This window comes from Malus sylvestris, chromosome 9 (genome assembly GCF_916048215.2).
Source record: "Malus sylvestris chromosome 9, drMalSylv7.2, whole genome shotgun sequence".
Classification (NCBI taxonomy): domain Eukaryota; kingdom Viridiplantae; phylum Streptophyta; class Magnoliopsida; order Rosales; family Rosaceae; genus Malus; species Malus sylvestris.
The window spans coordinates 32,201,601-32,226,716 of NC_062268.1; the positions used below are offsets into that span (position 1 = coordinate 32,201,601).

Sequence of the window (25,116 nt, forward strand, 5' to 3'; positions counted from 1 at the left end):
TATTGTCAATTGGTTTTATGGTAGAATTCCAATTTCATCGTAATGTTGTGTATGAAGCACATATTCAAATGAGCCTAAATGTTTTGAACACGAGGGGCCAAAGTGTGTAAGTTTTTAAAAAAACTGAATTCTAAGAGAAGATGTTATTCGGTTAATTTCACCAACTAATTGTCCTATCTTCTGAATTTCATGTTTCTCCCTTCAATCTTTCTTTTAGAATTCAATTCGTGGAGTTTGAAGATGTTATTCGGTTAAAACCAAAACCAAAAATATGTTAATTGAATTGTTTTCACTTTAGAGATTCTATTTTCGTTTATTCTTTATTTTTTTTACCTCTCCCATCACCCTCCTTCATCCCTCCTTTCTCCTATATACATTCTTCCATATCTCAAACACAAAATGTAAAAACAAAATGGTTATGAAACGGCCTTCAATCTCTTTAAAGAGCACCTTTTTGCAGATGAATATTGTGTATGATGCATTTATAAATAAGCCTGAATGTTTTGAACACGAGGGGCCAAAGTGTGTAAGTTTAAAAAAAAAAAAACTAATCTCTAAGAGAAGATGTTGCTCGTTAGTTTAATTGTCCTATCTTCTGAATTTCATGTTTCTACCTTCAATCTTTCGTTTAGAATTTGTTTAGTGTGTGAATATAAGGAGAGTAAAAAAATAGGACTTGAGCATGAAATATTAGCACTGTAACCTCCAATTCTGAACCATGGTCAAATGATCACCAGAGATCCCCAACTCAAGCGAGTCAAATTCCTTCCACAAATGTTTTTTTCTCTTCATTTCGTTTTTGCCTTAACTTCAAATATTAAAAAATAAACCACCCTTTATACCATGCATAAAATTTTCCCAACTTTTTAGAACCACTGATTGATTCTAATTTGTAGGAAATTGTTACTAATCCACACGTTATAAGCATAAACAAGTAAAACACAAAAAGAAGAAATCTTCCCTAAAAATCGTACCCTTGACTAGTACGGGCACTCATCAACATTATGATCAAGCTGTTCTTAAGTGTTGAAGTTGCCGGAAGTGCATCTGGGCTGTTGCGTTACTTGGATCAGAAGCAACAACAGCATTTCGATCCTCAGCTTCTTTCTTCGCATTGTCTCCAGAAATCGAAAGCGCGTCTTGCAGAGACGAGAAAAAGAGGCGAACAAGAGTGCCAACAAGGGGAATAGAGGAGCATATAATTGCAGCTTGTCTGATGTTCATAGCTTAGATGGTAAAGAGTTAAAGAACAGCTTAACTTGGAAATTATGCGGTATCATGTTTTGCTAAATTTATAGCGGAGAGTGCAGTGAAAAGTTGCGTTCTTTTTATGTCAATTTTAACGACAGACGTGACAAGCAAGTGACAAACGTGATGAGCAAGTTGGGAGAATTCACGTGGTAAGCAAGTTGGGAGAATTCTATGTAATTTGAAATTTCAAGCAACCCAAATGGACCCTTAGTAGAAAAAGAAATAAAGAATGCACTAATAGAGTATATATTCTTCTTAGTGACGCTCACAGCTGTCAAGCAATAATAGGTAGTTTCAATTGATAATGATGTTTCAATTGATAATGATGCAATAATTTGAAAAATAATCGTTTTGGCCAATTTCTATTAACTTTTTTTGTACGTCATTGATTGTTTCAGAGAAATTACAAGTTGATTTTAGTGACTTTTTTGCTTGCAAAGAATATTTAAAGAAAGACTTGAACTCGGGAACTCGGTTGGGAGAGATTCCCTTAAAATCGGTGATATTATGCCATGAATGTCGTGACTAACAGACAGATGATTACTATTTGAAAATATTAGTCATCTATGACATGTGCTGACATTGGAACAATATAGCGGGTTCAAGAGACCTTCTATCCTCAATTAGAGGAATAAATTATCTTAACCAACTGAGCTATAAATTCCGTGCATCCATCACCTGAGTTGTTCTCTCTCATCGTGTACACTAGTAGTGGTACAGAATCATATGTTATTTTAGTGACATAAAATGCTTTAGTTTGTGGGATAACATCTTACAAGTTTACAACACACGTGACTGTCACATGATGAGTGTCGTAGATTTCAGCAATATATTTCCAGTGACATGTGAGAATCTCTCGGCTGATGTGGTTGGGTTCATTTGTTGGAGGACAACCAACCATACCACTACATTTTCGTACCAAACCAACCAGATCATGGATCCAACAGTCGCTTGGATTCTTAAAATTCAGAATTCACCTAGTAACGAAAGAATCAAATGCTGTCTTTGTACTTCACTTTTTCGTTCTCTGTTGGAAATTAACCCAAAAACGATGCGTTTTAGTCGTTATGCTTACACCTAATGCAGATGTTTTACAAAATGATACAAGGACTATACAAAATAAAACTATGGAATGACCAAAATGTTTATGTAAAATGGGTCTCACTGACCAAATACAGCTTCTGACCATCATTTATCAAATCCACATCAAGAATTTACCTGCATCTTCTTTTAATATTATACCGGAGCCACTCGATGAAAACTCCAGTTGCTCTCCCGCTGTTCTGATGAGCTCTCCAATGGTACTCGGGACACACAACAGAAATTTCATTTCAACTTATCATGTTAAATGTAAGTACAAGGTGTCATGTATAGGAATGTTCATTACGCCATTCGCAAGCGATGTTAACCTATTTTCTTTTGCTTCTTTTTCATCTAGAGATAAAACATGACAAAATAACTTACTAGAAAAATCAATTATTCAGTAATCTGATTTCCTCATTTGGCTACAACGGAGACTTTGTTGGAGATATTTCCTATCCATGAACCTCAACTTTTTGCTTTTGTTTGTTCGAGTAACAAAAGCTGATGGAGATATATCCTGTTCCAAATTCATGACCTATATAATATCGGTGCAGACATAACTTGTTATTGTTTGTTCGAGTAACCAGGATCGCAGAATGAATGCATCCCGAAAATCTTTGGCCTTTGCTTCTTCTTCTTGCAAGCTTCAAGGATTGGGATTGACTTGGTGATCACTTCAAGTTTCAAGCTTCCAGCTTTAGCTCTCCCTCTCTCTCTTTCTCTAACTCTCTCTTTCTCTCTATTCCAAGACTCTGCGTTCTTGAAAAATCAATAATGACCTGAAGAAGTTTGTTATAGAGTGGGCGTTTGTCTGTTACAACTTTCAGGCTATGCCTTCTGAGCGCTCGGGTATACAATTTTCCCGCTTGAAATGGAGTGTGAGCAGATTTACGATAATGCGCCTCCTGCTGAGAAATAATTACAAGTTTTACCAGCCAATTCTTTCCCTTGAGGCTTGTGTGAAGTGATCATGCGATATGGGTATTTTAGACATCATCTACATGAGGGTATCAAGTATGAACAGATTCTTTTTGGGCACTCACTTTGGGAAATACCCATGTTTCTTAGGAAATGAACATTTGTTTTATCGTTAAAATTAACATGGTTTTTAAGTTGTCACTTAATATTACGGTTTAGTAATATTCTTCTTCATTTGTGGCGAGATATCTAAAGTTCAAATATCAGAAATGACAAGTCCACAAGCTTCTATATGCACAAAAAAGTTCATTACAAATTCATTGTTCAAATTTTGTTTTATTAAATTGTTGATATTTTTATCTTGTAAAGTGTTCTTTATTTTGTTTTCAATAAAATTGTTCTCTCTGATTGTTGTGCCGCCAACATTCATAAAAGACATTAATCGATTTGAAACACAAAGGAGTAAAAGGAGTAAACGTACATTTTTCGCAAATCATAGTGACGATTGTGATAAAAATCCCTATTTGGCACCAAAACAATCAATTGGTCTTCACAAAACCACTTAAGCATTATCTTTTTATTTCATGCATAATGAAGAGTGGATGAAGGATGATGAGCAAAGATGTATTAGAAATGTAAAGGGAAAGGCACACATAATGAGAACTAAAATTAAAAAACAAAAATCTTTGTTGAACTGTTTTCACTTTCGAGATTCTTCTTTCGTTCATTCTTTATTTCAATTTCCCTCTCTCCCATCACCCTCCTTCATCTCTCCTTTTTCTCATATACTTTTCTCATATATATCTCAACACAAAATGTAAAAACAAAATAGTTATGAAACGGTCTTCAATCTCTTTGAAGGCACCTTTTTGCAGATGAATGGTGTGTACGAAGCACATATACAAATGAGCCTGAATATTTTGAACGCGAGGGGCCAAAGTGTGTAAATTTAAAAAAAAAAGATTAATTGTTCTATCTTCTGAATTTCATGTTTCTGCCTTCAATCTTTCTTTTAGAATTCTATTCACATAGTGCGAATATAAGGTGGGTGGGCAAACAAGAATCTAGCATAAATTATATATTAGCACTGTAACCTCCAATTCTGAACCATGGTCTCAAATGATCACCAAAGATCCCCCAACTCGAGCGAGTCAAATTCCTTCTACATGTTTTTTTTCTCTTCATTTCGTTTTTGCCTTAACTTTGGATATTAACAAAAAAACCACCCTTCAAACCATGCTTAAAAATTTCCCAGCTTTTTAAAACCACAGATTGATTCTAATTTGTAGGAAATTGTTACTAATCCACGCGTTATAAGCAAGAACAAGTAAAATACAAAAAGAAGAGTTCTCCCTTATCATACCCTTGATTAATATGGGCACTCAACAACATTATGATCAAGCAGTTCTTAAGTGCTGAAGTTGCCGGAAATGCATCTGGGCTGTTGCGTTACTTGGATCAGAAGCAACATCGACATTTTGATCCTCGGCTTCATTCTTCTCCTTGTCTCCAGAAATCGAAAGCGCCTCTTGCAGAGACGAGAAGCAGAGGCGAAAAAGAGTGCCCACAAGGGGAAGAGAGGAGCATACAATTGCAGCTTGTCTGATTTTCATAGCTTAGTAGATAGTTAATAAACAGTTGCTCGACCTTGTTTAATTTGTAGAATAATTGGATTAAAGAACAGCTTAAATTTATAGTGGAGAGTGCAGTGAAGAGTTGCGTTATTTTAAAGTCAATTTTTCAACAAGTTGGGAAAATTCGATGTAATTTGAAATTTCAAGCCACCCAAACGGACCCTTAGTAGAAAAAGAAACAAATAATGCAATAATAGAGTATTTATTCTTCTTGGTGACGCTCCGAGCTGTCGAGCAATAATAGGAAGTTTCAATTGATAACGACGCGATAATTTGAAAAATAATCGTTTTGGCAAATTTTTCAATAACTTTATTTGTATGTCATTGATTGTTTCTGAGAAATTACAAGTTGGTTTTAGTGACTTTTCTTTATGCAAAGAATATTTAAAGATAGACTTGAACTCGGGAACTCAGTTAGGAGAGATTCTCTCTTGAAATCAATGTCACTATGTGGTGGCGAACGATGCCTACTATTTGAACATATGACAATTATCTTGGCATTGGTGGTGACATTGGGACAATATATTGGTTTCAAGAGAGTTCTCATCTTGTTTAGAGGAATAAATTATCCTAACCAACTAAAGCTATAAACCCTGTGCATGTTGATTTTAGTGATTGATTAACTCAAAACTCTCTCGAGCATCCAGAACCTGAGTTGTTCTCTCTCATCTTGTACACTAGTAGCAGTACAGAATCATCTGTTACTTTAGTGAGATATAATGCTTTAGTTTATGGGATAACATCTTACAAGTGTACAACACTCATGATTGTCACGTGATGGATGTCGTAGATTTCAGCAAAATATTTCCACTGACATGTGAGAATCTCTCGACTGATGTGGTTGGGTTCGTTTGTCGGAGGACAACCAACCATACCACTACATTTTCGTCCCAAACCAACCAGATTACTGATCCAACAGTCACTTAGATTCTTAAAATTCAGAATTCACCTAGTAACGAAAGAATCAAATGCTGTCTTTGCACTTCACTCTTTCGTTCTCTGTTGGAAATTAACCCAAAAACGATGCATTTTAGTCGTTATGCTTACACCTAATGCAGATGTTTTACAAAATTATACAAGGACTATATACAAAATAAAACTATCGAATGACCACAATGTTTATATAAAATGTGTCTCACTGACCAAATACAGCTTCTGACCATCATTTATCAAGTCCACGTCAAGAATTTTACCTGCATCTTCTGTTAATATTATACCGGAACCACTCGATGAAAACTCCAGTTGCTCTCCTGCTGTTCGGATGAGCTCTCCAATGGTACTCGGCACCCATAACACGATTCCAGGTCTCCTTCCTTCTCTGCTTTCCCATGGGTGGAAAGGGTACACCGTGCACTTCTTTGGGGGCATTTTATCTGAACGTTGCAACAGAAATTTCGTATCAACTTACCATGATAACTGTAAGTACAAGCCGTCATGTATAGGAACATTCATGAGGCCTTCGCAAGCGATGTTAACCTAGTTTTTTTTTTTTTTTTTTATCAAGAGAGAAAACATAAGAGGTCGCCCTTGGTGCGATGGCAAGTGCCTTCGCCCATGAGCGGTAGGTCTCAGGTTCGAGACTTGGGAGCAGCCTCTCCATAAATGGGGGTAAGGCTAGCCGACATTCACCTCTCTCAAACCCTGCGTAAAGCGGGAGCCTTGTGCACTGGGTACGACCTTTTATCAAGAGAGAAAACATAACGAAATCCCTTACTAAAAAAATTGATTTTGTCACTATTCTGTTTTCCTCATCTGGCTACAACGGAGACTTTGTTGGAAATATTCCTATCCTTGAACCCCACCTTATTATTGTTTGTTCGAGTAACAATAGCGAAAAAAAAAAAAAATTCATGTTCCAAGTCCATGATCTATATCAGTGAAGACATAACTAATATGTTAAATCATAACATTCATCATCCTATACCGTCATCTCCTTGGTGTTTTTTTACTAAACGGTATTAACATCTGACCGAAGTGTAAAACCTTCCTATTGTTATAATTTTCTTTCTAGTTCTTCTCTCTAATTTCAGAGGAGAAAACAAACTAGAAGGTCACAAAGAAAATATAAGAGTTTGTCTATACCTGTGATTTCTTGAGCACAGTAAGGGAATTCTGTCAACTGAGCTGCCTTTGCTTCTTCCAGCAGTTTGATTAAATTCTTGTTCCCACACATCCGACCTTCATCTAGTGGGGTATTTCCCCATCTGCAGGCCAGAAAACGATTATATGGTTGTTAAAGCAAGAAGAAAAGTAACTATTTATAAAAACAGTCGTGAAAGAGAGAAGAACAGGTGAAAGAGGTTGGATTAGTAAATTAGGTTAAGTTTCTAAACTTCCTGTCAAACAATACTAGGGAACCAGCATAGAAAAGTATCATTTTAGAACAGTCCCGGTGAGCTTTTCTCAAAGATAATGAATATTCCAACTGTACCTGTCCTTCGAGAAAACGCTAGCCCCAGCTTCTAACAGCAACTTTGCCATTATAAATAGTCCTTCTGATGCAGCTACATGAAGTGGAGTCCGGTGATCATAATCTTTTGAATTTGGGTCAATGCCATATGCCAATAACCTTTTAAGGAGATCTGCGTCCCCCCCTGCAATGGATGTACATATAAAACTACCAGCATTGTCGATGTTCAAGGAGGCCCCTTGTTGGACAAGTAAAGAAGAAACTCGATCATTCCTGTTCTTGATGGCTTCAAGTAAGGGTGTGTTCCCAAAATTGTCTAGAAAAGTTAAACGAATTATTATATTGTGGTACTATGATTGGAAAACAGTTCAAGCCACATAAAGATTGGTATACTGTAAACATACCCTTGATGTTGATGTCTACTCCTTCCAGAATAAGGAAAAGTGTAATATCTTCATGTCCTTTTAATGCAGCGAGATGCTGTGGAGAAGAAATACATCTTTCAGGCAAAATATATCATCATGTCCCCCATAGAAATACACCTTTCAGGCAAAATACAACTTTCCTGGTTCCATGATCACTTCTCCAGCGAGAAAAAATTCTTCATGCAGTTTAATAACCTACAAGATGAAGAAAATAAGAATAACTCATTTCACTAATTCACATTCAAGCAGATATATCCATGACCATGGAAGGTTCTACTTCACATTATACGTGGTACTGCACATGAAACTTATGACTTTTAGACACAATTACACCACCTACGTAAAAGTGATGCCACACTGGTTTTTGGTGGCCTATTTGGCATGCAGGCACAAATATTCACAAGATGGTATACGCTTATATCACATGTATTGTTTTCCAAATGAGGTGCCAAATCAAAATCATGCCCATGCAACAGAGGAAGAAGCACCAATTTTGCAGGATTTTTATTGTCTATGACATTAGTACCCAATTACACATACGAACAAACTGGCATTGCACACCAGATCAGAAGGATCCAACTATCAGTGTTTCAAGTGAACATACTTTGTCCATCTATTATGTACATAGAAAATTAATGACTTACAATCCGATTGATGAATTCTGTCAAGCATCCCTTGAACAGAGGAACACTTTCAATGTATGGGAAATATAAAGTTTGCGAAATCTGCAATGAAGAAACAACTAATTTTACTGATAAAGAAGTCTTTCAAAACTTACTCTCTCAACCAGAAACCCATGATGTACAAACAGCCGGAATAACGCATATATATTGGAATACATGAGGTATCTTCTTTTTATTCAAAATCCATAGGAATAAAACCAACGAATTTCTACCAAGGTCTTCAATGCAAAAAAGCAACCCAAGTTTTCTATAAAAAGAACTAAACAAAAAACACACATGTACCCCAATAGGAAATCATATAATGTAAAAAGCTTTGGAATATGCATAACAATTAAAATCAAATAATTCTTATGGAATTTATTGTAACCAATTCGTCAATACACAAGGTACACAGAGATCCCATTTGTATCTTACCTTAGAGCGAATTGAAGCAGGAATTTCCTGGAGAACAGCAGCCTCCGTGCAGGTACTCTCATAGTTTAAACGCAAGTCACCCTTGATTTGATTATGGATATCCTTCCCAAGTCTATTTCTGTTCATATATTTGATGACATCTATCATTTTGTCCCTGAACTTTTCTGTCTTTGATCCTTTTACAATTAACGCCGTCATGTTACCAATCAAATACGCTCTGAGAATCATGTTAAAAGATACATAACCCATTATGAATATCATTTCCCTCAGATTGACTGCATGAATATCTCCATAACCTGTAAAGAAAGAGTGCTGGTCAGGCATTAAACATTCCAACTGATTACATAAACGAATTAAAAGGTAACTTACCAGTGGCAAAATACAAAGAAGCGTAGCGCTTCCATAAATCAATGTCCCTGAAGCTTGAATAACTGTAGTCACCTAACTTCAAACTTCCAATCCATGTGTACCCCTCTTGTGAAGCAGGTAGGGTGGTGGCCAAATAGTAGAATATGCAGGCCGCTGTATGCGTGCAGTAGAGTTCAACGACAATAAGCTTTATAATCCTCGTAAACAGATAATTGATACGAATACCCTTTTCTAGGTCATGAAAGAACCTAGTGACTTTGCGCACCCGACATAACCTTATCCATAGGAGATACCTCACTTCCTCTCTTCTTCCACAAGCCTATTCCAAAACAGATTTCACAAAGTGACTACGGAAGCAGGACATATTGAAAGCATTATAATAGATAAACTTTATTACTTCAAGAATAAAGATATATGCTTGCAATTTTATATTGATCTTATACATTCTGTACACCTGCCCGCCAATCTCATGAATCGGCAAAACATGAGCATTAATAAATTAACATTTTATGGGAGAAAGAGTCGATGGCCAAGTCACACAAATTGAAAATGGAAGTACCTTGTAGATGTGATCCCAAGGCATACAGCCAAGCAAGTCAATGATAAAACTCGATTTCAAGTACCTGCAAAGGAACATATGGTTTGTAAAATCACCATGGGCATTTGTTTGCTTTTTAAGTTTTAACTAAATTCAACAAATTCCAGTAAGTACTGAGAACTGCTACATAGTTTGTACGGAACAATCACAACGATCCTTTTTTCTATAAACAGCTATATGGAAACGAAAACTAACCGTAGAGCAATCCAGTTGCGCTTATAGACCATTCGATAGGTGTGACTGTCTCGGTAGGCGATGAAGAACTGCAAAACAATGTCTACAAGGAATGCTACCTGTCCTACTACATCCAGTATAAAGAGTCTCTCCCCCAAACCCCTGAAAAACCCGAACTTCAAAAGGTGTGAAGAAGGACGAGTACACTGCCCATAAAAGTATGAATTTCATCCATACCCGATACCACCTGCATTTGGTCTTCACATTTCAGTACCGAGAGAGACGAAAAATAAAACACGAAAATACAAGTATATATATAAATATGTATTACTGCACATATACATAGGAGGAGGGAGAGTGCAATGCCTGTCAGTATGTAATGTAGAAGTAGTTCATTAGAATGGCTGAGGTTTTTACTTGTTAGCTAATCTAGAGATCGGGCCGTTGTCAACCACAGGTATCATTTTGGCCTGCCGGAACACATAGGAGGAATGCTCATCATTTTGGCCACCGGATGCATTATATATAGGATGTATTGGCCACTTATTGGCTAAACATACAACTGAACACTAAACGTTTCAACTAGTAAACTGGCAAATATCTACGTGTTCGATGCTGCTGTGCTGAATATAATGCCTGTGTACGATACTTATGTGCTGTTTTTGAAGTTCTTTGATTCTGATTTGCCGACAAATTTTGAAATTTGCTTGCTAAACTAGAAAGAACAAAACTGACAAGATTGATTGAAAGTCTGATCGAAATCTTAGCTAAATTATTGTAAATAGATACTGACATGTGGTGTGTTGGGATTAGTTAAAAATCTTAACAAAAATCTATTCACAAAATAGTACTTTCGGATAATGACACGTGGCGTGACAAGATTAGTTAAAAATCCTATCCGAAACTAGAACTAATTTTTTTAAGGGGTATTTTGATATGGATCCAAAGTTACTAAAAATTAAACCTATTTCAAAAGTCAAAAGTCACTAAAAATTGAACCTATTTCAAAAGATGGGCTAGAAAATTGGACCTATTTCAAATTTTCCTTTTTTTTTATTATTCTATAAAAAAAAGTAATAATATTTTAAATGGGATGGGTGCCAGCACATTTTGTAGAATAGAGATGCATTTGGTCAATTACTGTTCATTGAGGTCTATCACTGTTTACTGGGTGGTTTAAATGGGTTGGATGCCAACGCATTTTTTTAAGGATAGAGTTGCTCTTACCATGATTTATTTAATCAATTTCTCATGTGGGACCCAAAATAAAAATTTACAATTAAATATAAAACGAGTGAAATCACAACTTTTGCCCTTATTTTAGAAAATTACTTTTTAGAAATTGTCTAAAATAATTAAAAATCAAATTTCACTTGCTAAATTGGTTAAAATTTTACATCGAAGACATTGCAATAAAAATTTGACACGTAACATTGATAATTTGGATAATATGGTAAGTCAAACTTGAACTCACTAATCATTCTAATTTTAACTTGTTATTCCATCGTTTCTCAACACTTACAAATCTTAAAGATACACACTCTCTTAATTTTTAACTTTTACAACGACTAATAACATTCTAGTAAAATGATCATACTTAATATGATGACTAAATTTTTCACTTAGTAACGATTTAATGATATTTTTCTTCACTTAGATGGTATGTATCAGATTCGAACGTGTATGACGAGTTCAACTAATTTATTCATATTCCCCTTAGTGTTAGTATAGGGTTTAGTATATCATAAAATAAATCTAAAAATAAATTTGGATTAAAAAAATCCAGCCATCCACGTTTGAAAATCATAGTCAAAACGAAATGAATGGCTAGGATACGTGCGAAATTAGACTCGTAATTAAATGTAGATAGACAGATAATACCGATTTTAATTCGTTACTTGACCGATAAAATAATTATGGAGACACAATATTTAAAGGGAAAAATAAAACGAAAAAGAAACTGAAAGAGGAAGCGTCGTACCAGTTAGCAGGCTCCGATGACTGAACCGCCGCCGCCAAGTCGAAGACCCGTCGCCGAGTCCTAATTCGTTCTTGATTAGATTGAACTGGCTCCCGCACGACGATTTGATTCGGTCCCTCAGATCCTGCACCTCATACTCTTCCTCCTCCTCGCCGCCGTCTTTCGACGACTCATCCTCCGTCTCACGGTGGTCCGCCACCACCATTCTCCTCGACATTTTCCCCAAATCGATCAACAAACGAAACGCTGAACAGAAGGAAAGCGCGCGCAGATTCAAAATCACGAGCTAAGAAAACAAATGTAAAAATGAATATCCAAGTACCTTTTTTTCTCCGGAAACTTTGGGATTCGCTGTGAAAAGATATAGCAGGAGACGGCGAGAAACAAGTTGGAGAAGCTGAAAGCTCTGCAGAGCTCTCAAATCCACGCGTTATAAGCAAGAACAAGTAAAACACAAAAAGAAGAGTTCTCCCTTGATTAATATGGGCACCCAACAACATTATGATCAAGTTGTTCTTAAGTGCTGAAGTTGCCGGAAATGCGTCTGGGCTGTTGCGTTACTTGGATCAGAAGCAACATCGACATTTTGATCCTCGGCTTCTTTCTTCGCCTTGTCTCCAGAAATCGAAAGCGCCTCTTGCAGAGACGAGAAGAAGAGGCGAAAAAGGGGAAGAGAGGAGCATGCAATTGCAGCTTGTCTGATATTCATAGCTTGGTAGATACTTGATAAATAGTTGCTCGATCTTGTTTAATTTGTAGAATAATTGGACTAAACAACAGCTTAAATCTATAGTGGAGAGTGCACTCAAGAGTTGCGTTATTTTTAATTCAATTTTTCGACGAGTTAGGAAAATTCCATGTAACTTGAAATTTCAAGCCACCAAACGGACCCTTGGTAGAGTTTTTTTTTCTTCTTAGTGACACTCCAAGCTGTCGAGCAATACTAGCAAGTTTCAATTGATAAATTTTTCTTTAACTTTATTTGTATGTCGTATGTTGTTTATGAGAAATTTCAAGTCTACAACACTCATGATTGTCACGTGATAGGTGTCGTAGATTTCAGCGAAATATTTCTAGTGACATGTGAGAATCTCTCGATGGATGTGGTTGGGTTCGTTTGTAGGAGGACAACCAACCATACCACTACATTTTCGTCCCAAACCAACCAGATTACTGATCCAACAGTCGCTTGGATTCTTAAAATTCAGAATTCACCAAGTAACGAAAGAATCAAATGCTGTCTTTGCACTTCCACTCTTTCGTTCTCGGTTGGAAATTAACACAAAAACAATGCATTTTAGTCGGTATGCTTACACCTAATGCAGATGTTTTACAAAATGATACAAGGACTATATACAAATTAAAACTATCGAATGACCACAATGTTTATGTAAAATGTGTCTCACTGACCAAATACAGTTTCTGACCATCATTTATCAAGTCCACATCAAGAATTTTACCTGCATCTTCTGTTAATATTATACCGGAACCACTCGATGAAAACTCCAGTTGCTCTCCTGCTGTTCTGATGAGCTCTCCAATGGTACTTGGGACCCATAACACGATTCCAGGTCTTCTTCCTTCTTTGTTTTCCCATGGGTGGAAAGGGTATACCGTGCACTTCTTCGGGTGCATTTTATCTGCACGTTACAACAGAAATTTCTTATCAACTTATCATGATAACTGTAAGTACAAGGTGTCATGTATAGGAATGTTCATTAGGCCCTTCGCAAGCGATGCTAACCTAGTTTCTTTTCCTTCTTTTTCATCAAGAGGTAAAACATGATGAAATCCCTTACTAGAAAAATCGATTTATCTGTTTTCCTCATTTGGCTACAATGGAGACTTTGTTGGAAAATTCCTATCCTTGCACCCCAAACTTGTTATTAAGTTCCAAGTCCATGATCTATATCGGTGCAGACATAACTAATTCGTTAAATCTTAGCATTCATCATCCTATAACGTCATCTCCTTGGTGTTTGTTTACTAAAGTGTAAAACCTTCCTATTGTTAGAATTTTCTTTCTGGATCTTCTCTCTAATTTCGAAGGAGAAAACAAACTAAAAGGTCATAATGAAAATATAAGAGTTTGTCCATACCTGTGATTTCTTGAGCACAGTAAGGTAATTCTGTCAACTGAGCTGCCTTTGCTTCTTCCAGCAGTTTGATTAAATTCTTGTTCCCACACATCCGACCTTCATCTAGTGGGGTATTTCCCCATCTGCAGGACGGAAAACGATTATATGGTTGTTAAAGCAAGAAGAAAAGTAACTATTTATAAAAACTGTCGTGAAAGAGAGAAGCACAGGTGAATGAGGTTGGAGTGGTAAATAAGGTTAAGTTTCTAAACTTCATGTCAAACAATACTAGGGAACCAGCATAGAAAAGCAACATTTTGGAAGAGTCCCAGTGAGCTTTTCTCAAAGATAATGACATTTTTTCTTCAAAAAAAAGATAATGACATTTTTTCTTCAAAAAAAAGATAATGACATTTCAACTGTACCTGTCCTTCGAGAAAACGCTAGCCCCAGCTTCTAACAGCAGCTTTGACATTATATATAGTCCTTCTGATGCAGCTACATGAAGTGGAGTCCGGTGATCATAATCTTTTGAATTCGGGTCAATGCCATTTGCCAATAACCTTTTAAGGAGATCTGCGTCCCCCCTTGCAATGGATGTACATATAAAACTACCAGCATTGTCTATGTTCAAGGAGGCCCCTTGTTGGATAAGTAAAGAAGAAACTCGATCATTCCCGTTCTTGATGGCTTCAAGTAAGGGTGTGTTCCCAAAATTGTCTAGAAAAGTTAAACGAATTATTATACTATGGTGCTATGATTGGAAAGTAGTTCAAGCCACATAAGGATTGGTATGCTGTAAACATACCTTTGATATTGATGTCTACTCCTTCCTGAATAAGGAAAAGTGTAATATCTTCATGTCCCTTTAATGCAGCGAGATGCTGTGGAGAAGAAATACACCCTTCAGACAAAATATATCATCATGTCCCACATATACGTACGCACACACGATGCTAAGTCACAGATATATTCACAATGATTAATATAAGAGTTTCATGGTATTTCATACCAAGGGTGACCTTCCATCATAATCTGTCTTGTTGGGATCAGCTCCAGTTCGGATCAAACCTTTTAGCTGAAATAGATCTCCGTGGTAAGCCGCACTATTTACCTTCAAAGCAAACTCAGCTTCTTGCTTTCCAATATGAAATGTAATGTCTGACTCTAGTTGTTTCATGCGAGGTGCTTTACCCTGTACCATTTTCAGCCATACGATGGGCACATAAGTAAATCTAATCAAAATATTTCCAGACAGTTGTAGGCACATAGAAAAAGGAACATAAATAACCACAGAAAACTTACCTCTAAAAGGTTGTTCAAGATTTTCCGCCCGTCATAAAAGTATATGTCAAGGATGCTTGTAAAAGATTGTTTATCAAGTCGCAGAAGTCTACATAATTCACACACCCTAACTGTATGAAGTTGAGGAATGTTGCAAAGAATGGAGATTTCTCCAAATGAGCTGTTAGGTTCCAAAAGCTCAAGAGTTTCTTCTGTTCCATCTTCCCCTATGCCCACCTCCTCCTGTGCAGATCCAATTTCCAAATTTTCAGTAGAAAAGCTAAGACGACAAGAAATGAAATGAGAAACATGGCATTACCAACTAAATAAGACACACCACTGACTCTAGAGTATGAAATCATACCAGCACACCATGACAGACGAAATAAAGTTGATCCACGACGTTTCCTGGTTCCATGATCACCTCTCCAGGGAGAAAAAATTCTTCATGCAGTTTAATAACCTACAAGATGAAAAAAAATAAGAGTAACCCATTTTACTAATTCTCATTCAAGCAGATATATCCATGACCATGGAAGGTTCTACTTGACATTATACGTGGTGCTGCACATGAAACTTCTGACTTTTAGATACAATTACACCACCTACATAAAAGTGATGCCACACTGGTTTTCGGTGTCCTATTTGGCATGCAGGCAAAAATATTCACAAGATGGTATACACTTACATCACATTTATTGTTTACCAAATGAGGTGCCAAATCAAAACCATGCCCATGCAACAGAGGAAGAAGCACAAATTTGTAGGATTTTTATAGTCTATGACAATGCTTGTTAACATTAGCACCCAATGACACCTACGAACTAACTGGCATTGCACACCAGATCAGAAAGATCCAACTATCAGTGTTTCAAGTGAACCTACTTTGTCCATCTATTATGTACATAGAAAATTAATAACTTACAATCTGATTGATGAATTCTGTCGAGCATCCCTTGAAGAGAGGAACACTTTCAATGTATGGAAAATATAAAGTTTGTGAAATCTGCAATGAAGAAACAACTAATTTTAAAGATAAAGAAGTCTTTCAAAACTTACTCTCTCAACCAGAAACCCATGATGTACAAACAGTCGGAATAACGCATATATATTGGAATACATGAGTTATCTTCTTTCATTGAAAATGCATAGGAATAAAACCAACGAATTTCTACCAAGGTCTTCAATGCAAAAAAACAACCCAAGTTTTCTATAAAAAGAACTAAACAAAAAACACACATGTACTCCAAAAGGAAAGCATATAATGTCAATAGCTTTGGAATATGCATAACAATTAAAATCAAATAATTCTTATGGAAAATATTGTAACTCATTCATCAATACACAGTACACAGAGATCCTATCTGTATCTTACCTTAGAGCGAATTGAAGCAGGAATTTCCTGGAGAACAGCAGCCTCCGTGTAGGTACTCTCATATTGTAAACGCAAGTGACCTTTGATTTGATTACGGAGATCCTTCCCAAGTCTATTTCTGTTCATATATTTGATGAGATCTGTCATTTTGTCCCTGAACTTTTCTGTCTTTGATCCTTTTACGATTAACGCTGTCATGTTACCAATCAAATACGCCCCAAGAATCATGTCAAAAGATACATAAACCATTATGAATATCATTTCCCTCAGATTGACTGCATGAATATCTCCATAACCTGTAAAAGAAAGAGTGCTGGTCAGGCATTAAACATTCCAACTGATTACATAAACGAATTAAAAGGTAACTTACCAACAGTGGCCATGGTTACAATGGCAAAATACAAAGAAGTTGTGTAGCGCTTCCATAAGTCAATGTCCCTGAAGCTTGAATAACTATAGTCACCTAACTTCAAACTTCCAATCCATGTGTACCCTTCTTGTGAAGCAGGCAGGGTGGTGGCCAAATAGTAGAATATGCAGGCCGCTGTATGTGTGCAGTAGAGTTCAACGACAATAAGCTTTATAATCCTGGTAAACAGATAATTGATACGAATATCCTTTTCTAGGTCATGAAAGAACCTAGTGACTTTGCGCACCCGACATAACCTTATCAATAGGAGATACCTCACTTCCTCTCTCCTCCCACAAGCCTATTCCAAAACAGATTTCACAAAGTGAATATGTAAGCAGAACATATTAAAAGCATTATAGTAGATAAACTTTACTAATTCAAAAATCAAGATATATGCTTGCAATTTTATATTGATCTTATACATTCTGTGCAACTGCCCGCCAATCTCATGAATCGGCAAAACACGAGCGCTAACAAATTAACATTTTATAGGAGAAAGTGTCGATGACCTAGTCACACAAATTGAAAATGGAAGTACCTTGTAGATGTTATCCCAAGGCATACAGCCAAGCAAGTCAACGATAAAACTCGATTTCAAGTACCTGCAAAGGAAAAGTTAAATCAGCAACGAAATTAAAGTACCATGCCGGATTATATGGCTTGTAAAATCACAATGGACATTTGTTTGCTTTTTAAGTTTTAACTAAATTCAACAAATTCAAGTAAGCACTGAGAACTGCCACATAGTTTGTACAGTTATAACCCATCACAACGATCCTTTTTTCTATAAACAGCTAGATGGAAACAAAAACTAACCGTAGAGCAATCCGGTTGCGCTTATAGACCATTCGATAGGTGTGACTGTCTCGGTAGGCGATGAAGAACTGCGAAACAATGTCTACAAGGAATGCTACCTGTCCTACTACATCCAGTATAAAGAGTCTCTCCTCCAAACCCCTGAAAAACCCGAACTCGAAAGGTGTGAAGAAGGACGAGTACACTGCCCATAAAAGTATGAATTTCATCCATGCCCGATACCACCTGCATTTAGTCTTCACATTTCAGTGCACAGAGAGAAGAAAAACAAAACACCAAAAATACAAGTATGTATGTATTTATATATATATATATATATATTGGTGCATATATACACAGGAGGAGGGCGAGTGCAATGCATGACAGTATGTGATGTAGAAGTAGTTCATTAGAATGACTAAGGTTTTACTTGTTAGTTAATCTAGGGATCGGGACGTAGTCAACCACAGGTATCATTTTGGCCTGCCGGAACACATGGAGGAATGTTCATCATTTTGGCCACCGGATGCATTATATATAGGATTTATATTTTCACACCGGTTGGCCACTTATTGGCTAAACATAACAACTGAACACTATACGTTTCAACTAGTAAACCGGCAAATATCTACGTGTTCGATGGCTGTGCTGAATATAATGCCACGTGTAAGATACTTATGTGCCATTTTTGAAGTTCTTTGATTCTGATTTGCCGACAAATTTTGAAATTTGCTTGTTAAACTAGAAAGAACAAAAAACTGATGACTGGTCATTGCAAGATCTTCAAAAAACAACACATTAAACATTCAATTGTCACACGTCCAAAGAAAACACAGTAATTTGTAAGTATTCACATATCTTCGATGGAGCTCATGTTAATATTGTTATATGGGGATGTGTGTAGCTTGTGATTTGTGAAGGTTTAGGAATGAAATATTGGTAGAGAGACTACTTTTTTTAGTGTATTTCTTTTTCTTTCCTTTTTTTTCTCGAATGGTATGTGTTTTTAAAGTTTTCATTTTCATCATTCACGTTCAAACTCCATTAATGTTATCTACTAATCCTCCACAATTTCATCCATACATCAATATACGTAATTCTTATTGTCCAATTATGTTGAAACTTCTATTGACAACACTCGCACGCAAGCACGTTTGTTAAATTAACATACGTTATCGCACGTAAGCATTTTTAACAAATGTTTTCGACGCAATTGAAAATATAAGGATGACATTGATATGAATTATGAAAGATGACATTGATTAATTTTGAGCATGAGAAACAGTTATTAATTAATACAATACTAAATTATAAACCTCACTGAGTTATACTAAATTCGGGATTAAGTGGCTAAGTGCTACCATTAGCTAACATACAACTTTTAGTTTTGGCCAATTGTATCTAAAACATCTTTAGTTGCCTTAAAGTTGGGCTGACAAATTCATGATAGATATAGATAAAGGAAAACTAATGAAAAGGACTTCAAATCTTTACATTTTAATCAAAAACCACCCACAAAGTTTATTTTTCGATTCCATTGTAAGAGCATTCCTATTTTAAAATATATTGGTATCATACTTTTTTTTTCCGCTTACTGTGGAAGGCCTTAATTACTTAATAATGTTGAGCGCCATCCGAAAATTTTGACAACAGAAAAACAAATAGAAAAGAATAATAAGCATGAGTTGCACATGCAAGGCAAAAAACATAGCTGCTCTAGTAAAACGCTGTGCTTGCTTGCCCAGTCACAACAACCCTTTTCTAGAGAAAGAAACAAAGGAAGATACCATTGGTACCATCAAACAAGGTTCAAAAAATTTTACCCTCGCCATCAAACAAGGTTCAAAATTTTTTACCCTCGCCATAAAAACTAGTGCACTCAAACACTTTTCTAGAGAAAGAAACAAAGTAGGATAATATCGGAAGAGGATTTTATTGTCCGGAGCCCAATGACTAGCAAATTCAAACCACTCAAATTAAATCTGATAGTTCCCATCTCACACAAATCAAAGGTCTAAATCTATCTCTCTCATGAATGATCCAGATTTGCTGCCTTGAGCTAGTTGGTTATATAGTCTTTTATTTTTTTATTTTTTATGCATAGTTTGTTATATTTCAGAGCAGCCTCTCCATAAATGGGGGTAAGGCTAGCCGACATTCACCTCTCCCAGACCCTGCGTAAAGCGGGAGCCTTGTGCACTGGGTACGACCTTTATGCATAGTTTGTTATATAGTCATACCTGTAAACTCACCAATGTTTAAATCATAATTAAAAAAATATAGACAAGTACCAATTTTAATAACCATTTTTCCTTTTCTCTGTTTTTTTCTTTTGATCAAACTCTCAACTCTTATTAGGCAACAAGGCGAAAAAGAACAATACAGTGCAGAGCTCGGCAAAAGAAAAAAACTCAAAAAGTACTCTCCCATTTTTATAATCATGCTATTTTTTGTTTTTAATTTTCTGTTTTTGAGTTCGAAATAGAGGGAGAGTGCGTAATAAAATGAAAACAATCTAAGACAATTGAAAAATGTGAAAAGAAAGACACAAATGAAAAATGACAATCTTCAAGATTTTGTTTTCATATAATCTTCGTTTAACACTTCATCCCTTCCAATCATCCTTTTTTCAATATATTTTCCTTCTATCTCTAGTACCCAAAAATTAAAACAAAAAATTATTTTATCAAAGATGTCCTTACTTTTAAGCAATCACGCACTTTCTAAACTTTAAATCTGAGTAACGTCATTAGAGATTGACAAAAACAAAAAAGTAAGCAATTTAGGTTTGACTTAATTGTAATCTCCATCTACATCCTAATATTTTAATTGTTTCATGGGATATCGATCACTAAACATTAATTTATGGTTTTGATGTTTATGACTTGTGAGAATGAAGTTATATGTCCTATTCCATCCTGCTATATACGCAGCTTCAACGACATCATCATATCCACGTATCAATTTCCTAAACCGTCAATTACCTTATCATGTTATTTAATCGATTTCTCATTTGGGACCCAAAATAAAAATCTATAAAAAAATTTTTTTGAGAAAACAATTAAATATTAAACGAGTGAAATCACAACTTTTGTCCTTATTTTAAGAATTGTCCAAAATAATTAAAAATCAAGTTTCACTTGCTAAATTGATTAAAATTTTACATCCACGACATTGCAATAAAAATTTGACTAGTAAATATTGACCATTTATGATGATATGGTAAGTCAAACTTGAACTCACTAATCGTTCTAAATTTAACTCGTTATTCCATCATTTATCACCACTTGAACTAATTTTAAACTTACGCGGTCTCTTAAATTTTTAACTTTCTACAACAACGACTAATAACATTCTAGTAAAATAATCATACTTAATCTGAGGACTAACTTTTCCACTTGTATTACGACTTAGTGATATATGTCTTCACTTGGGTGATAGATAACAACTTCGAATGTGTGTATGACAAGTTCGACTAATTTATTCACATACTCCTTAGTGTATTAGTATATCATTGTAATAAAATAAATCTAAAACTAAATTTTGACTTAAAAAAATCCAGCCATCCACGTATGAAATATCATAGTCAAAACGAAATGAATAGCTAGGATGCGTGAGAAATTAAACTCGCAATTATGTAGACAGGCAGATAATACCGATTTTAATTCGTTACTTAACCGATAATTATGGAGACATAATATTTAAAAGGAAAAATAAAACGAAAAAGGAACTGAAGAGGAAGCGTCTTACCGGTTGTCAGGATGAATGACGAGTCCTTTGGAGAGCCCTCTGACGCCGTCGATCAGGCTCTGACGACTGAACCGCCGCCGCCAAATCGAAGACCCGTCGCCGAGTCCTAACTCGTTCTTAATTAGATCGAACTGGCTCCCGCGCGACGATTTGATTCGTTCTCTCAGATCCTGCACCTCGTACTCTTCCTCCTCCTCGTCGCGGTCGTCCTCCGTCTCACGGTGGCCATCCACCTCCACTCTCCTCGACATTTTCCCCAAATCGATCAAAAATCGAAACGCTGAACAGAATAAAAGCGCGCGCAGATTCAAAATCACGAGCGAAGAAAATAAATCACGAGGAGGACGTGGTGGTGCTATATGATGTGCTTGGCTAGCGAAAAAATCCAAGTACCTTTTTCTCGGAAAACTTTGCGATTCGTTGTGAAAAGATATAGCAGGAGACGCAAGTTGGAGAAACTGAAAGCTGCAGAGTTCTCAAATCGTTTCAAAAATCTGTTTGTTTGTTTTGTTTTTTTTTTGTTTTTTTTTTTTTGTTCTATAAATATTTTTTGAAGTAATTGAAATTTGAAAGCACGCAGCGCACAAGAAAGTGCAGTCTGCACTACTTTTTGGCAATCAGAGTTTGAAAAACTGTATGCGCTCTAGTCAATTTATACTTGCAACCGTTCTTTCCGTCACGATGCACTTCCAACAGGTTACGTTTTTTTTTCAAATAAAAAATTTTAATTTTTATCTTTATTATTATTATTACTTTATCTGGTGCAATAACTCGACGTGTACCGCATTTGAATAAAAACTTACAGAAAATGTTGATGATAAAGAGATCAACTATTTGGATTAAATTTTGTAAATTATATGATAAGGTTATTAATGATTGATTTATTACTTAAGTGTTGATTAACATGTTTATTTCTTATTGATGACATCACATAATTTGTAAATTTGGTCTAAAACATTGATATGTCTAGTATTACAATACTTATTGAAAATGTTATATTGGTCTAACCCTTGGTATAAAATTCGATATACGATGTAACAAGAAAAAAGTAACTCTATAAATTCAAAGACGAGGTTCAAACGAGGAATGGTTTATGATGGATACCTAGGATCTAACATATGAGGAATCGGGAACGTGTGGTAAGTGACGAACTGCTTATTCCATTTGCAGGCAAGAGATATGTTGTTTTATGCAGAGATATTCGGCCATTTGGGAGTTTCGGCTAAGTGACACAATTAATGGATATCAAAATTTGGTATCGAACTCATTATTCATAGGTGCCAAATTTAAGATTTTTTACCTACTAATGAAGAAGAATACTGCAACACAATAATACTAGTAGCAACAGAAATTAGTGCTATAGCCTATAGTACGTAAGAAATAAACAAAATTAGTGACAACGAATCCATTTATTAAAAGATTCCTTCAATAATATTTTTGGTCCTTTATGATCATTTCCATGTGTTTTAAGGATACTCAATAAATATTTTGGTCTGTTTCATGATTTCCCTTAAATCTAATTTCAATTTTTTAAATTTCGAATAATAGCAGAAATTTTAATGTGTATTATATTATAATTTACGTGGAATAATAATATTTTGTGGTGGTGTCCTAATTATATCAAAAAGGGATAAATTTATACGGACATGTCATATATTTTTTCAGGCGAAACGATCTCAGTTTTATTATAATATTAAAGGCTAAACATCGCAAAAGAACATAAATAGGCTAAAAGTTATATATTGTATAATGTTTCTTTGGCCAATTGGTGATACTTTGAATTGGTGATGATAAAGAGCAAAGCAAGATGGGTGCTGCTGGCGGCTGGTAATTAAACAGCCAATTAAATACGATTGTGGTTTTCGATTAAGATTGGTTTGATGAGGTTAGCAGGACGTGGATGTTAACAAAAAAAAAATAGTATATGCTAATGCACCTGACGGCTTCACACACACACACACACACACATACGTACAACTTGCACACATTACCCACTTGGGAGATAACACGTTAAGTAACACCATTTGCTCGGATTTGAAGCATCCTATGTCTTAATCAGTCCAGCATAAGCATAATGATTAAGAGATCTAGTTACATCTAATTAATTAGACAAGCTTTGCCTTATGAATAAATTGTAGCAATGGTCCCTCAACTAAAAATCAATTATCATTGGTCCCTCAACTTATCAAAATGTGTAGCTATAGTCTTTTCATCAATTTCATCAAAATTTTGTCAAAAAAAAGTTATGTTGGAATAACCATTTATATAATTAGGATCCCTCAACTCATCAAATGTGTAATTATGGTTATTTTCGTCAACTACGTCAAATTTTTTGTCAAAATGAGTTATGTTGGAATGATCATTGCTACAATTGGATTAAAGTTAAGGGATCATTTCCCCAGTTGAATTAAAGTTGAGAGACCAATGGTAATGAATTTTTAGTTGAAGGATCATTGCTCCAATTTAGTTAAAGTTAAGAGACCATAACTACAATTTACTCTTGCCTTTTTTAAAATTTTTTTGGTACAAAGGTAAATTTTATAACTAACCACAAATTTTCAAACTAAAAAACCAGATGCCAAAAGAAAAACATAACCAAGCAAAAGTGGACCAGAAAAACAAACAAAACATGAGCCCAACCAATAATCTTCTAATGCTCTTGTTGTTGATGTGAGAAGAAAAACTTCGGTGCAATGCGCTTGGTGTTGTCTCTTTTGATGTAACATTTCTTGAGTTGTTCGATGCATGTTGCGTTATCTTCATAGACCATCGTCGAGATGTCAACAACGAGGTAAAGATTGCAAGAGCTTCAAATATGACCAACAACTTCTCTCAGCCAGAAGCATTCCCAAGTAGCTTCATGTAAGGCGAGTATTTCAGCATGGTTAGACGAAGTGGCAACTAAGGTTTGTTTAGTTGACCTCCAAGATATTGCGATGCCTCCAACGGTAAAGACGTAACCCGTTTGAGAACACGCCTTGTACGGGTCATATAAGTAACCTAGGTTAGCATAACTAACAAGGCGGGAATCGAATCGAGATAAGGGGGTGCATCATCACTCAAGGATCTGTGAGGAGAACATGCCTAGACCTGTAGTACCCTTACGATAACAGAAGATATCTTTAACACCAGTCCAGTGTCTACATATCGGTGCATTACTGTATCTTGCCAAAAGATTAACAGTAAAGGAGATGTCAGGTCTAGTGCATTGAGCTAAGTACAATAAAGTACCTATCGCACTTAGATAAGGAACTTTAGACTCCAAAATCTCTTCATCATCCTTTTTCAGACGGAAGGAATCTCATTTTGCATCTAGTGATCGTACGATCATAGGAGTACCCGAAGGCTTCATTTTATCCTTGTTAAAGTGGCGCAACACCTTCTGGGAGTAGTTTGATTGATGTATTAAGATTTCATCCGAACGGTGCCTTATCTCGAGACCGAGACAATATCGAGTCTTTCCTAGATCTTTCATCTCAAAT

At 35.8% G+C, this 25,116-nt stretch overlaps 2 protein-coding genes across 10 annotated transcripts; both read right to left on the bottom strand.

The window, feature by feature from the left end:
* Window positions 1-4,508: 4,508 nt before the first annotated feature.
* Window positions 4,509-22,148, bottom strand: LOC126582559 (potassium channel SKOR-like). Of its 8 annotated transcripts, none has more exons than XR_007609546.1 (15): window positions 22,028-22,148; window positions 21,635-21,914; window positions 17,906-18,130; window positions 17,628-17,691; window positions 17,048-17,387; window positions 16,678-16,973; window positions 16,228-16,308; window positions 15,667-15,765; window positions 15,324-15,545; window positions 15,031-15,213; window positions 14,827-14,902; window positions 14,444-14,738; window positions 14,040-14,161; window positions 13,257-13,580; window positions 4,509-5,935 (listed from the first exon to the last, which is right to left on the bottom strand). XR_007609546.1 is itself a non-coding variant. In XM_050246696.1 (15 exons), exons 2-15 carry the CDS (start codon window positions 21,883-21,885, stop codon window positions 6,006-6,008), a joined length of 2,508 nt encoding a protein of 835 aa, XP_050102653.1. In that variant the 5' UTR covers window positions 21,886-21,914; window positions 22,028-22,148; the 3' UTR covers window positions 4,509-6,005. The 8 variants fall into 8 exon arrangements, 6 of the variants coding, with proteins under 6 accessions (XP_050102653.1, XP_050102651.1, XP_050102649.1 ...); XM_050246696.1 differs by lacking the exons at window positions 13,257-13,580; window positions 14,040-14,161 and adding exons at window positions 6,969-7,090; window positions 7,318-7,455 and having other exon boundaries at window positions 4,509-6,259; window positions 14,582-14,738; XR_007609547.1 differs by lacking the exon at window positions 16,228-16,308.
* On the bottom strand, window positions 10,015-12,838 carry LOC126582575 (uncharacterized). 2 transcript variants are annotated; one of them, XR_007609548.1, is made up of 4 exons: window positions 12,263-12,838; window positions 11,941-12,186; window positions 10,326-10,429; window positions 10,015-10,206 (listed from the first exon to the last, which is right to left on the bottom strand). XR_007609548.1 is itself a non-coding variant. In XM_050246724.1 (3 exons), exons 1-3 carry the CDS (start codon window positions 12,438-12,440, stop codon window positions 10,187-10,189), a joined length of 444 nt encoding a protein of 147 aa, XP_050102681.1. In that variant the 5' UTR covers window positions 12,441-12,762; the 3' UTR covers window positions 10,019-10,186. The 2 variants fall into 2 exon arrangements, 1 of the variants encoding a protein (XP_050102681.1); XM_050246724.1 differs by lacking the exon at window positions 10,326-10,429 and having other exon boundaries at window positions 10,019-10,206; window positions 12,263-12,762.
* Window positions 22,149-25,116: the final 2,968 nt, after the last annotated feature.